The 13320-nt window shown below is 41.5% G+C and overlaps 1 protein-coding gene across 1 annotated transcript in view; it reads right to left on the reverse strand.

Annotated features, from left to right (window-relative positions):
• Nucleotides 1-1094: 1094 nt before the first annotated feature.
• ctnnbl1 (catenin, beta like 1) overlaps nt 1095-13320 on the reverse strand; it is a 55338-nt gene continuing 43112 nt past the window's right edge. Inside the window, exons 14-16 of the mRNA XM_041946085.1 lie at nt 9144-9281; nt 8456-8528; nt 1095-1719 (exon numbers count right to left, since the gene is read on the reverse strand). Of these exons, the coding sequence (XP_041802019.1) occupies nt 1631-1719; nt 8456-8528; nt 9144-9281 (300 nt within the window). The 3' untranslated portion in view covers nt 1095-1630. The remainder of the gene's footprint in view (nt 1720-8455; nt 8529-9143; nt 9282-13320) is intronic.

Consider the following 13320-nt stretch of genomic DNA (forward strand, 5'->3'; position numbering starts at 1 on the left):
TCTGACACCCAGATAAAGATGTTACTGTGGAGCTTGCCTTTCAGGTCCCGGAGGCCTGTTCACACCAAAAGCTTTAGGTTGCAATGCAACTTAAAGTTGCAATGCAACACACTTCATCAGTCCCTGTGCTTATTCTCAATAACAGAATACCTTCTCCCCGTAGTCTCTCCCAAATGAGAGGAGCCCAGCGGTGAACAGTGTTTGCACTCAGTCATTCGGAAAATACAATTATTCTCCTTCCCCTCGGCTGTGAAATTGCTGTACAACCGCTGTTAAACACGCCGCAGTCATAATCACTGATAAGAGATGCATGGGGCTGGGCCTCCTCTGCCAATACAATATGCAAACGACGCCCTGCCGGTCTACCCATCTTGTTACTAAGCGACATTAGAGTTCGTAAAGATACTGAGGAAAGGCAACAGATGTGACAGCTGTCAGTGAGCTGCCCCTCGTTCCCTCCCTGCTGCTTCCTGCCAGGATTGTGGTCAAGGATCCAGAGAGGGCGTGGTACTCTAAATGAGTGATTAATAATACAGAAGTGTACTAAATACACTGATACGATACACTGTGTATATACACACATACATAAGAGACACTGATATGTAAATACTAGGAACTAAATTTACATGAGATTTTGAAGCTCAATCTCGCTTGGCTTGAAATTGGCACACACTCAAAATATAGTGTGGGAATGTTTTGGGGGGTTTTTTTGGCTCCTCAGCATAAACATAGCACAGGTACAGTGAAGTATGATTCACAGGACGGGGAGAATAATACAGTAGGTTTGTGTATACAGCTCTACCATAATACTCCTCCACACTGACGTGTGAACAGCGTCACAAAGAACAACAGCAGTGGGCTGAGAGCTCCGGGAGCTGCTGAGATCCAGCAGTGGGTGGGTTCAGACAAGTAAAGCAGAAGCAGGTCTGCCTGTCTGTGAGGACTCTGTCTCTCTGCAAAGGAAGCTGCAGATACTGGTTTGCTGTCTCCATCTGTGCCTATGTGCATCAGTGACCGTGTGCAGGCAGACAGTTACGTGCCAGTCTCACTCACTAAACAATGACATTAATCAAACAAACCAAACATGGATTTTATTACCAAATGTTTTATTAGAAAATATTTTACACGTAAATCCTAAACAAACAAACCAGGTAAAGTGGGAGAGACATTAAGTTTGCAGAGAAGTCTGTCCAGAACTATCCCGCAGTGTTCAACCCCACAGTACAGAGACTGAGCAGCAGCTCAGACTACATCCCATGGTGTGTTTCATTCGCGCCACAATACTTCTCTCCAAACTGTGGAAAACTACAGTGAGCGGGTTTACATGTGCAGCAATTATTGCATTTTCACCAGTCCTCTGGTCCATCAAGACTGCGTTAATTACACAAATTAAGATTCGTCAAAAATACAAACTCTGAATGAGTACTTCTAGTAACTTGAGTGTGTTTTTCCTCACATTGGATGTCAACGATGTACGTGAGGTAAAGGTTCAAATGGCCAGTTAACCAGGTTGTTTGAAGAATTTCTTTGAACCGTGAAAATACATGTAATGCACACGTAAACACACCCAATGACGTTAGTTACAGCATGTTAGAGAAAGACACACCACTGCCTTCGAGAGAGAGAGAGATTAGAAGTTGTCTACAAGGTCCATGATCCTCTTCCGCTCAGCCTCCTTGAACTCGTCACTCTTCCCATCTCCGATGCTCTCAGCGTACTCTGCAAAAGACAAAGACAAGTCAGAGGATTAGTTGACTTGACAGCACAGGCGTGGCGACTGTTTGACCGCTGAGGTTACAGAGAACATGTTTTGAGCCAGAGATTCACAAGATCAACCCAAAGCAGTGAATGGACGATAGAAAATAACACACCAGACTTCGACGGCAGAATGGGTTTATAGTTATGTGATGGCCAACAATAAGAAGTGAAAGGTGAGGGCCCTAGTGTGTTAGATTATGGTGAAACAGGGAAGAATCTGAACAACAGCTGAACAAGACCAACACTCCTAAAATACAAATACATTTTACACTGCTATAAAACACAGAAAGGCAGCAAATCCTGACAGATGAGAAGCTTAAACCATCGAATATTTGGCATTTTTGCTTGAAAACTGACTCAAAACATTTCTAATCAAAATAGCTGTCGATTCATTGTCCTGCCAATCACACAATCACTGCTGTCTCATTATGTTTAGTACAAAGACCTACAAACCAAACAGCTTTTCAACACATAGCGTCAAGCGGTATCAGTTTGTAGTTGTTGTATCTGTTGTTTCCGTCTGCAGGCGGTGTATATACAGAACGTGATGGGAGGAGGCCCAGATGAATGTGAAGTTGGTCTGAAGTGTCTCTGAAGAAAACTGAGAAAGAAAAAAGGAGACTACGCAGGAGATGTGAGAAGGTCCGGTAGAAAACAAAGAAAAGAAGAAAGAAAGAGGCAAAAATCTGAAAATCTTGGCCCATTTGCATGCACTTTTGAGACACTCCCTAACTTATCTCTGCTACTGTCATGTCTGTCAGGTGCTTCAATATCTGATCGTGCAGAAAAATAATGCCTGTGGAACATCCGGGTTCAATTTTTTATATGATTTTTACATGAATTTACAGACATCTATCCCTGATGGACATTTAACATCCAGATACCAACATCATAGCAGGGTACAGTTTGTTTGATTCGACTGAATAATGACTGAGAACAAGCTGTGTTACATTTGCGGTAAATCTGGGAGAAAGTATCTGTTCATGTTCATATGAACAAACAAATTTACTATTAAATTACCACTAAGTGCCACACAGTGAACCTGAGTGCAGCTGCCTGATTTATCCGGTTGGTAATCCAGCCTTATTCCTCCGTGAGAACACTGAGCAATGGTCGCTCCTTGCCCCATTTGAAATACTGAATAATTAGAAAGAAGAGGAAGGAGATGCCGTAACGTCAGGGAAGAGAGAACCCTTTCCAGTCCATCTCACTGTACTGTGCTTCTGAATAACAGAGAAGTAAAACTGCTCTTCGTATTTCTGAGGACAAAGCAGAGAGATACCGTGCATTAAAGAGCTACCATTATTCTACAGCCTTTCACTCTAGACAGTGTCCAATCTGTCAATCACTTTGTGACACAAAATCCAATTAGAAGATCTTTCTTTGAAAAGATGCTCACGTATCTTGAGAGGATCCATAACACTGACTGTGCTGAAATCCACCACGTGTCCTCTGCTGTGAACAGTAAGCGGTCCAGGTGTGCTCCTACTACACTGTGTGCTCCTCAGTGTTTGACTGTTCTCTACATTTCTCGCGTCCGCCTCCGACACAAGGCCTTCGAGACCGTCAGACGGTCGATTTGTGAGTCTAATGTGCAGAAAGAGAAAGTTGCAGCTGCCGCAGCCCCGGTGGAGCCTGCGCTTTCGCTCTGTCTCTCAGCCAGCCTCTGAGGCAGGGATTACACATTAAACCCAGGGATGTCGAGACAGAGAGATGAAAAAGACCAGTTTTCTCTGCGAGACAATGCCGACAGGAGAGAATGAAGGGGGTTTTCCTGACAAGAGCCCACAGGGTTTAGAAGGACAAAACGTGGCTGTCAAACACACAAAGGAGATATTGGCTTTTGAGGGGGGAGGAATATTTTTATGTTATTAGATATTACATGAAGGATAGTGACAAATGTAATGGGGCTATGGAGGGATCTCAGAGATGCTGTGGAAGAACATCGCTTGTCTTTATGAGTGCTGGAAGAACACACAAACATACTGTATCATAGAATTATCTATGATACAGTATAACTGGGGACTGGGGACTTATTTTTGTGGTTTTGGCCATCATTTGTCTGACATGATTACATTGTACATATAATTGCTGGGGCACAGAGACTAAAATAAAGTATGGCTGGGCTACAAACGTTCAGATGATTGATCAAACAGGCTGTAACCAAGCCACCAGTTTAACTTTGTTATCCAAACCACTTTGTTTGGAGGTAAAACTGAAAGTGAGGGCAACTGAATTGTCTGCACAGAAAAATGGTGAGTGGGCACAACTATAGCAAGTACAGCCAGCAGAGAGCAGAGGAGCTGAAACTACCATTACAGTTTGCTGGAGGTTTGTTTAAAACATGTCTGATCATCTGACTGCTCTTAACATCATCATCCCATTTACTGATGGCAACAAGAGACTTGTTGAACCAGAATTATCCTCTACAGTAGTGACATCAAGATCAACTTCTGAAGCCAACATTTCTTCCAGCGGTCAACATGACAACAAGCTAACATCTTGTAGAGGTCAATATTGGGAAGTGAAAACATTGATAACATAATGCTGACAGCGGTGGTGAAAAAAGATCCTTTCCTTCAGTAAAAGCACCAACAATGAAAAACAATCCATAACAAATACAAGTAAAATTATTATCACCAAAGTCTGCTTTAAGTATCAAAAGTAAAAGTACTGACTAAAACACTCATATATTAATATACATATATAACATGAAGGCCTAAGAAGCATTTTCCAGGTGTAGCTGTCAGAGTGTAGCTAGCTTGGAGCACTTAAATATAGTTTGGTAGTTCATGTCAATGGTTCTTCGATACAATATTTCCCCCTCTCTCTGACTTTAGTGTAAATTATACACTTGATTAAATATACTTAGTTACTTTCCACCACTGCATAACAGAGAATAAATCAAGGAGGTTTGTATTTCAGACAACAGCAGAGTCAGAAGGGAGAACAGACCAGAACAGTACGTGAACAGTTTCTTGAGACACAAGTTTTCAGACACACAGTCACACACAGTGTGACAGTAGTCCGGCTCTGGAGTCCAGAGGTCACTCCATCATTGGGTATTCTGAGGAGAGTTGGGCTAAGAAAGACAATGAAGCTGGAGGAAAGTTATAACAGTGCAAGGTTGGACCACTGTTTGGAGGGATGCAGGTGTAGGTTTGCAGATATTCAGCTTCCACAGCAGCCATGAATGGCAGCCGTGGGGATCTGACATTGATCCAGAGCAGTGTGTGACGTTACTGGACTAGAAAATGGCAGAATTTTGAGGTTGACTGGGAAAAAGCAGGTATGGGGACATGTAGAGAGCGACTCAACAAAAACATGAAAACCTAAGCCTTTTTCATTGCCAGCCAGCACTGTGTCTGTGTGTCTGTGTGTGTGTGTGTGTGTGTGTGTGTGTGTGTGTGTGTGTGTGTGTGTGTGTGTGTGTGTCTCAATTTCTATAAATGGAGGCGCAGTCAGCCACACACACAGAAAGGTCAGAGATTCTGTGACTCTTCAACTCTCTGCAGAACCTTTTCTTTGACATGCTACTACTTTCTCCTTCTGTCACCACGGCAACGCGGCAGAGGACAATACAGTACTGAGCATTGCCATTACTCAGGTCAGTGACTGGGACTGATCCGCCATGAGTACAAGGAGAATCATTTCCAGGAGCAGTCTCTGCAGCAGCAGCCAAGGATAGGGACACACTGTAGGACTTATAGTGTGATTACAGCTGCAGCTGGGACACTCATTCGCTCATTTAAAACTCTTAAACCGGACTGAAACTGGTCTGATCTAGCAGCACAAAGCACAGCTGGCACAGATGATCCTGTAGTGTATTAATCTATCCCCCCCCCCTAATGTTTAAAAATGAAGCAGAGGTCGTCACTGACGCAAACTAGTTGATTAACAGAAAACAAACCAAAGCCATTTTTATATTTGGTATATTACATTAAATCGTATTATGCATCTCTAGCATGAAGATACACTGAGAGTACAGGAAACTACAGAAGTGAAAGGTCTCACATAAATAACAAGGCCGTACTGATGCAATGCAGTACTTCATTACTATAACAGTATTTTGTCAGACAATCTGTTTTTTTTCCAAAATTGTCAGACAAACACAGTGTATAAACTAGTTCTGCTTGAGCGTGACCCTGAGACAAAAGGAGAAAACTAGCTTGTCACTTGTCGCAGATCCCTAAACCTATTCTTGTGGTGTTTGCCAGAGCTGTGGACTGCAACAAGTCCACCAGAAAGTACATTTTTACATCACCTGAATGTCCTCTAGCCCTACATTTATCCCACACAGCGGTTTCCCAGAGCTCCATTAGCATTATCTAAAAGGCTAGACATAGTGTTGTCATTTACACTCAGTCTGAGTCCTTAATGATTATGTCAAAGTCTAACTACCTGTGACAAAACCTACCTAAAGTTTCTGGAGTGGAAAACCTCACAGCAGGTTTTCACAACATTAGTGAAATCAATGTTCTCCCTTCCAGCATGCTAAGCCTTCCTTCCTGCAGAGCTGCTTCTCATTCAGTGAGCTAGAGCCGTTAAGGTCAAGGCGGCAGAGCAGGCGTCACACTCTGCATGTGCTTAACCTTTTTCTGCAGTTTCACATTGACCGGGCGGGGCACTTGAAATGGGAGAGGGCTCCACTGTGCGGCCTAATGGAAGAGTGAGGCCACACACACACACACACACACACAGCCCATCAAAAACACACATACATAAACACAAACACAAACAACTGACAAATAAAAAAGTCACATGAAGATCATGCAAGGAGAAGTACACACAAAATGCAAATTAGTACATACTGTATGTATATGTTTCATTTGAATATACACATACAAGGGCTCACATGAATACAATATGCAAACTCAACATGTACAGCCCTGCATAGACTTTGTCTCAAAGACATGTTGAAATGTAAAAAACATGCATACGAAAGCAAGCATGGACATGTATGCACACATAAATATGTAGACAGGCTAAAGGCAAGCATTATCTGCACACACAAACAAAAAAAAACATGTTAGTAAGCAAAAAAAAAGTACTGTGGAAACTACCGGGACAAGCAAGGCACACATGTATGCAAATGCAAAGATGAGGGGAACACATTGCCACACACTCACATGCATGCACGCACAGACACAGGCTTGCGCACACACACACACACACACACACACACACACACACACAGCGAGGACTGGAGAATTGCCACGCTTGCTGGCACCGCCGTGTGTGACGGATGGCTCTATCTCCAGTGCTACATGCCACCGAGAGTCAGAGGGTGTATGTACGGAGGCTCGTCCTTGAGCTTTACCCGACAATGATACAGGAAGGATGTCACACCGGAAAGAAAATAACGCACCTGCCAGGTCTTTGAAAACCCAACAGAAAACAAATACAACAGGACAGGAAATCTTTGGGACGGGGGCGAAAATAACTGAGAATGACAGACAAACAGTCTCTGCTCCTCTCACAATGACAATATGATTTAATTATAACACATATTTGCACAACAGGATGCGTTTCTGCATATTGTTTTACCAGCTGTACACAAGCCATTTGAATAAAAAGTAATAAGCACTTGTATATACACTTCTATCTGGTTGTTCCAGATGCTGGATTTTACTTTGTGTTTATTTATTAGTGCCATAACTTTAAAAAGAAGTAGTTTCCCACCTGAATTTTATATCTAATGGCCTACATCAAGCAATATCAAAAAACAGCAAGTAAGAGATTCATTTTAACACCACAGTTTGAAAGTTTATCCAAGCCCTTTTTCATTTGTTCAATAGGAGAAGGAAGAATGACACTATTCATAGTATTTTATTATATTCCAACAAAAGCACTTTGGCAGGCAGACAGCAATGGCTTGCTATCAAACGATAACCATAGCCAAAGAGCAGTGATTATACCAACATTTCCTCCAGAAATGTTGCTTCCGTGCCAGGACGAAAAACACTCGGAAACAGGATTTTAAAAACTGTATCAATAAAATGCTTCTCTAAAAGTAATTGTTGCAGTATTGTTTTACACGTAGAAGCAGCTACTGTAGCAATTATGTGTATTTTGCCCTGCCTAAATAGACATTGTTTTCCTCATTTTTATCCGATTTCACTCACATTGTGAGGGACAATGCTATTCATTCAACTTAAATGGAAAAAGTGCAGTAAAAAATTGTGTTTAAGATGTTTTTGACAGTAACTACATATAAGGTAATTGCTTAAATTTATATTATGTGCCTTCAATAAAAAAAGGCCCTTATTTGAGACAGGCTACTACCCGAGACATTGTGTTATATCTAATTCACCCATTATACAAGTATATATTATTACAGTTTAGTAAGTAATTGTGTTAATTTGTTCACAATTCCTCCATATGTTTCATATTAAAAGCCTCCAGCAGTGTGTGTGGGGGGGGCATAAGCCCTTGTTGTGAAACATCTGTTAAAAAGAGACACTCAGAGCAACGACAGTGCAGAGTTTGTCCTGACTGTGTGGTTGTACTGAATTAATGCTGTCAAAGACATTACACAAATTATTAGGATGAATTTACAGATGGTGTCATTACAGGACATGTACTGGCACCCCCCCATTTTTTTTTACATTGTCTTTAGTTGTTTGTCACTGAAACTGTTAGAACACGCTGGATTTTCTTTGAGAAGAAGAAAAAAGAAGAAAACAAAGTTACTTACCTCTCATGATGTGTCGCACTACTTTGACAGATCCTCCTCTTAGGTTGAGAATTTGATGGACCCTCTGCTGGAGCTAAATGTAGAGGAAAAAAGGATCAGGAACAAACCAAAGTCATACTCAAATTAAAACTCATTTTTGCTAAGAAATAAGTATATATGTATATCCCTGGCGTTTGTTTTGACAGAAGGTCTTGTATCAATGTTCATAGGTGATACAAGCCTGTGATGTCTTTCAGTCAGTAGCACACCACAGACAATGACAGCCTGTCTTTCAGCTCTTCTTGAAACATCCACCTGGAGACCTAAAGCTTAGACACTTTCATGAGTATGTCCAAAAAGTGTTGTTTTTTTCCCCTGTTTGTAAAAAATGGAAAAATCTGCACAACAGATCAAAGATTTCAATTGTTAGTTCACTATAAGGATATTTAAAAGAGCCACTAATTTATGATTCCATGAAGTGACATCAAGGACCTACAGCAGGTACAGGCTGCGGTGTCAGAGACACCAAAAGTAGAACTGCAAGAGTCCAAGTAAACGAGCCACTTGGCTGCAGCGCTCATAAAAGCCGTCTGACTCCTGTCTGCTTTTACAGCTCGTCTGATCAGAAGCCTTAACAATGATTAATCGGAGAGAAAACCCATTTGGCAAGCCAGAGTCAGTGTGTGTGTGTGTGTGTGTGCGTGCGTACCTGTGATATCCCCGAGTTGCTGATCTCCACCATAATGTAGCAGATCAACTGAAGGACGAATAGTCCGGCGTCCAGGCGCCGAAGGTAGAACTCATCCTCCATGCTGTCATCTAGGATCTCCCCCCGACGAACCATCTCCTACACACACACACACAAAAACAAAAGTAAACATAATCAAAAAGAAAAAAGTTCTTTGTGCATTATGAAGTGAATAAATCATAATTGAGTGTTTTTGGGAGGCTTTTTTTTGTTCTCTACCCAACTGAAAAAGATTCAACAAACACAGAAAATCAGAGACTAAGTTTAATTTAGGTGTTGTTTTTCAGCTTTTTCCACAAATCCATTTTCTCCATTGACCAGACAAACAAATCAATTGATTTCACTGCTAAGCTGGGGGAAGAAAAAAGAGTGTGTGTGGGGGGGTGTAGGGTGGGGCGGGGTTGCTGCTCACACACACACACACACACACACACACTTACACACTTGCATAGTTATCCATCTTAACAACCCTGTCAGTATGCCAATAACACTGTGCTGCCAATACGCACACAGCCCACATTAATCATCATTAGAGATTAAGAAGCAGACCTGAGGGAGAGGGGAGTCTGGAGTGTAAGCCACTGGAGTGGCACAGAATTACAGTCAGTGTGTCAAGTGTTTTGCTGTTGTACAGTTTTGCCTCTACGCATGTATAGTGGGAGGATAGTTAAGGCCATACGAGGAAAACAAAGCTTATCACATCGGACTCTACATTCAAATCTTCCTTTTTCTTTTGGATCCTTACAATTTACACTCCATACTATTTTGCTATATTAAAGATGCAGGCTTAAATACATGTAGTATGAGTAGTGCTGTAGCTCTCAGCCATACAGTAGTACATTTTGATTGGTAATTTTGACTACAATCAAATGAAGCAACATGCTGCTATCTAACATTTAGATGCAACTTTTCCTGAAATATCTTCGCTCCCACTTAAAAATCATTTCATACATTTATTTAAAGAATTTCAGAGCACGTTCCATACATAAGCTAACATTTACTAACATAATTCTGCCAGTTTAGTTCATAAAGACTGGACGTGATGACACATTAAACCTAAACACTGCAAATCTACCCTGACCGACATTTTATATAATTGCCTCATGCATGCATCATGTATCTGTTTCAGTCTAAGATAGGACTAAAAAAAAGAGCATAACATGTTATAATATGTGACAGTAAATCAAGAAAAAGGGCAACTTTTCAAAGCGTTGCTAATGAAAACAAATAGCTTTCAGTGTCGAGCTAAAGGGTACCACACATGACATTTACATCCCAATGATTTAATCTGAGAGAAAATTAAAACTTCCAAAAGGCCTTGTCCTTAAAGATCAATTACACTGTAAACCCAATTATAGCTGAAGTTCAGCTCATTACCAGGCCTCAATCAAAGGGCAACTCCTGAAGACTACAGTACAGGACTATTCTGGGAAAACAATCTGAGCTGCAGGTTGTAGAGCTGGGATGCAAAACAACATATCCATTTTTGTTCTGAAAGCAGGATGTCATCCGCTTTTAAAGATTTTATCCTGATATAGGGCAAGCAGCTACAACTTCAGAACAAAGCCCTATAGTACAGTGTCGACTGTAGCTTGTTAAAGATGCAAAACAAAGCAGATAATTAACACAAGAACCTTTAATAAAGCCATTGAATGTAGGGCATTTGTCTCCTCTGTGTCCTCTGGGTAAAACACTGGCCCGGAATTTTGTTTTATTACAAAGCGGAGAGTTATCACATTGTAAAATAGTCCCAAAGCTTGGCCTTGCTGCTGTCAACTAGCGCCCATTAAAGATGCAAAACACTTGAAACAGAGCTATTTGAATGTAAACTGTGCTTCCTCTCTTTCCTGTAGGAGAAAAGATTATCTCAGTTTCCAGGACAACTCTGCTCATTATTCTGAGCCGAGCTGTAGCTTGCGGCAAAGTTACACAAATCTCACGATCCAACTTCAGCAAAGATACAATACACAGGATGTAGGCCTCAATGGCAAACATGTATGACACCATACATGCACATAGCACATGAGGGAGTGAAAAACAGCATGCGAATGCACAATTGTGCAACACATACACTGCGTTTGCATATTCTCCCACTGTTTCACCAGGAAGCTATTTCCCATCATCCCCATTACTGTTCATGGCCACCACTGCAAAGCAGACCTGGAGGCACTTTCTGAGAACTCAATGACTGTATATCCATAAGATCCCTTAACAGCCAATCAGCTGCAGAGTGATCACATGAACCAATGTGACAATAGTTTGGTCTATAATGCATGTACTAGCAAAAATAATAGAAATATACTTATACTTCACTGTAAAACAAACAATAACAAACAAATAACTTAAATAAAAATTAATAAAACAATAAGAAACAGCTTCAACTTGGATTCACCTGGCTAACCTTCAGTAATTCAGGAAAAAAACCTCATGTTCCTGATGTTCCTAAATCTGTCAGTAAATCCTGCTGCTGTTAGCTTAAACCACTGAATTCGAATAGCACACTAATGCAAAATGGTTTTATGTGACAAGATTTGGATGTAAGCACCAAATTGGCATCATTTTTTTCCCACGTGACCCTGCAGTCAGAGGCTCTGTCTACTTTATTTACCGCACAAAGAATCTGCCTTGGAGGAAGATGTGGTTGTCAAAATGACAGAGGAGGAATAGGAGAAAGCTCAGGATGGGGACGCTCCTCTTAAGTATTAACTTGGCACAGACTGATATGGCTTTAAGTGCTTCTTGAGCCCCGCCTCTGAAGGAGACAGGATCTACCCTAACAAAGACCCGTAACATAATATAAAATGCATAATTGAGGGTGTGAGCGTGGCTTGTCAAGAAGGAAAGGCAAAAGAAGTCATATGACATCAGCAATGCGCGATGAAAGAAAACAAAGTTACAGTAACTAACAGAAGCACGCAAAGACCTCAGGGAACAGATTCATAGTTTTCCTTGCTGCTACTATCTGAATGAGCTAGAAGGGCTGAGAGGCACCAGGGCTGACAGCTAGGATGATAACCACTGGTATGTTGGCTGGCCAGGAATCAAGCCGTGTTAGATTGTCCCAAAGTTCATCAAAGTAACTGACAAGTGCTGGGGTGTTAAGAGCTGGTCCGGAAATGCATTCAACTGCAAAAATGCACACCGTAGCTCCGAACCAGAGCATCCTGCATTCAGCTCGATTGTGCTCATGAATCTATCAGCTCCCTGTAGAGGTGTCAAGTCTAAGAAACTGATTCTGGAGGTATTTGTAGCCGCGGCAGTGTTGCGGCTCTATGGATTCTAGTCTTGGCTAATCCACCACTTTGGTCCAGACTGAATCATCTCTGAAACTACTGGATGGAACGCCATGGAATTCCGTACAGACTCTCATCTTCCAAAGGGTGAAGTGATCCTCGGACTTTCCCTCTAGTGCCACCATGAGGTTGACATTTATGGTTTTGAGTGAAATGTCCCTTCAATTGGATGGATTGCCATGAAACGTTTGGGCTCAACATATCATCAATGCTCCTCAGAATAGAAGTGTCTCCTGCATAATTTAACAATACTGCAGCGTTATTTTTATAACCATCAGTTTCATCTATATCAACTTAAGATTCTGAAAATTGCGTGTTTTCTATGAGTTTGGTATGCGTCCACCAAAGCCTTAAAAATGCCCCAACTGTGAGTCACTGAACATTGTCTATGTGGGACATTTATTATTATTCTGTAACCTAACCAACAGATACCCACAATAACTGTATACTCTATAGCAACTAGTGGACTCGTCAAGGAGAAAAAAAAAAGAAAAACATTTTCAAATAAGGTCAAGTCAATTGCTGCACCCTCCAGGGAAGCTTGCTGTAATGGAACAGAGAAAAGATGTTCAACACACATGATGAATCAAGCCGGACTTTTGAATCTGTATGGGGAGAGCGAGGTTCTGAACCATGACAAGTGCATTAAATATTCATTATTGTGAGCAGTGGAAGTGGACATTTGGGATATTAAAACCTGAGCCGTACAGGCAGTGTGGCAGTATTCATTACAGCGGCAGAGTTTTGTCCACTTGTGAGTTTTGACATTGCGGCCAATATCTTTTGTGTGGCAGCTCGGTCCCTCTGGCAAACACCGGACAGAGGAAGTGGAGAAAGAATAACGT

This window comes from Chelmon rostratus, chromosome 10 (assembly GCF_017976325.1).
Source record: "Chelmon rostratus isolate fCheRos1 chromosome 10, fCheRos1.pri, whole genome shotgun sequence".
Taxonomy (NCBI): domain Eukaryota; kingdom Metazoa; phylum Chordata; class Actinopteri; order Chaetodontiformes; family Chaetodontidae; genus Chelmon; species Chelmon rostratus.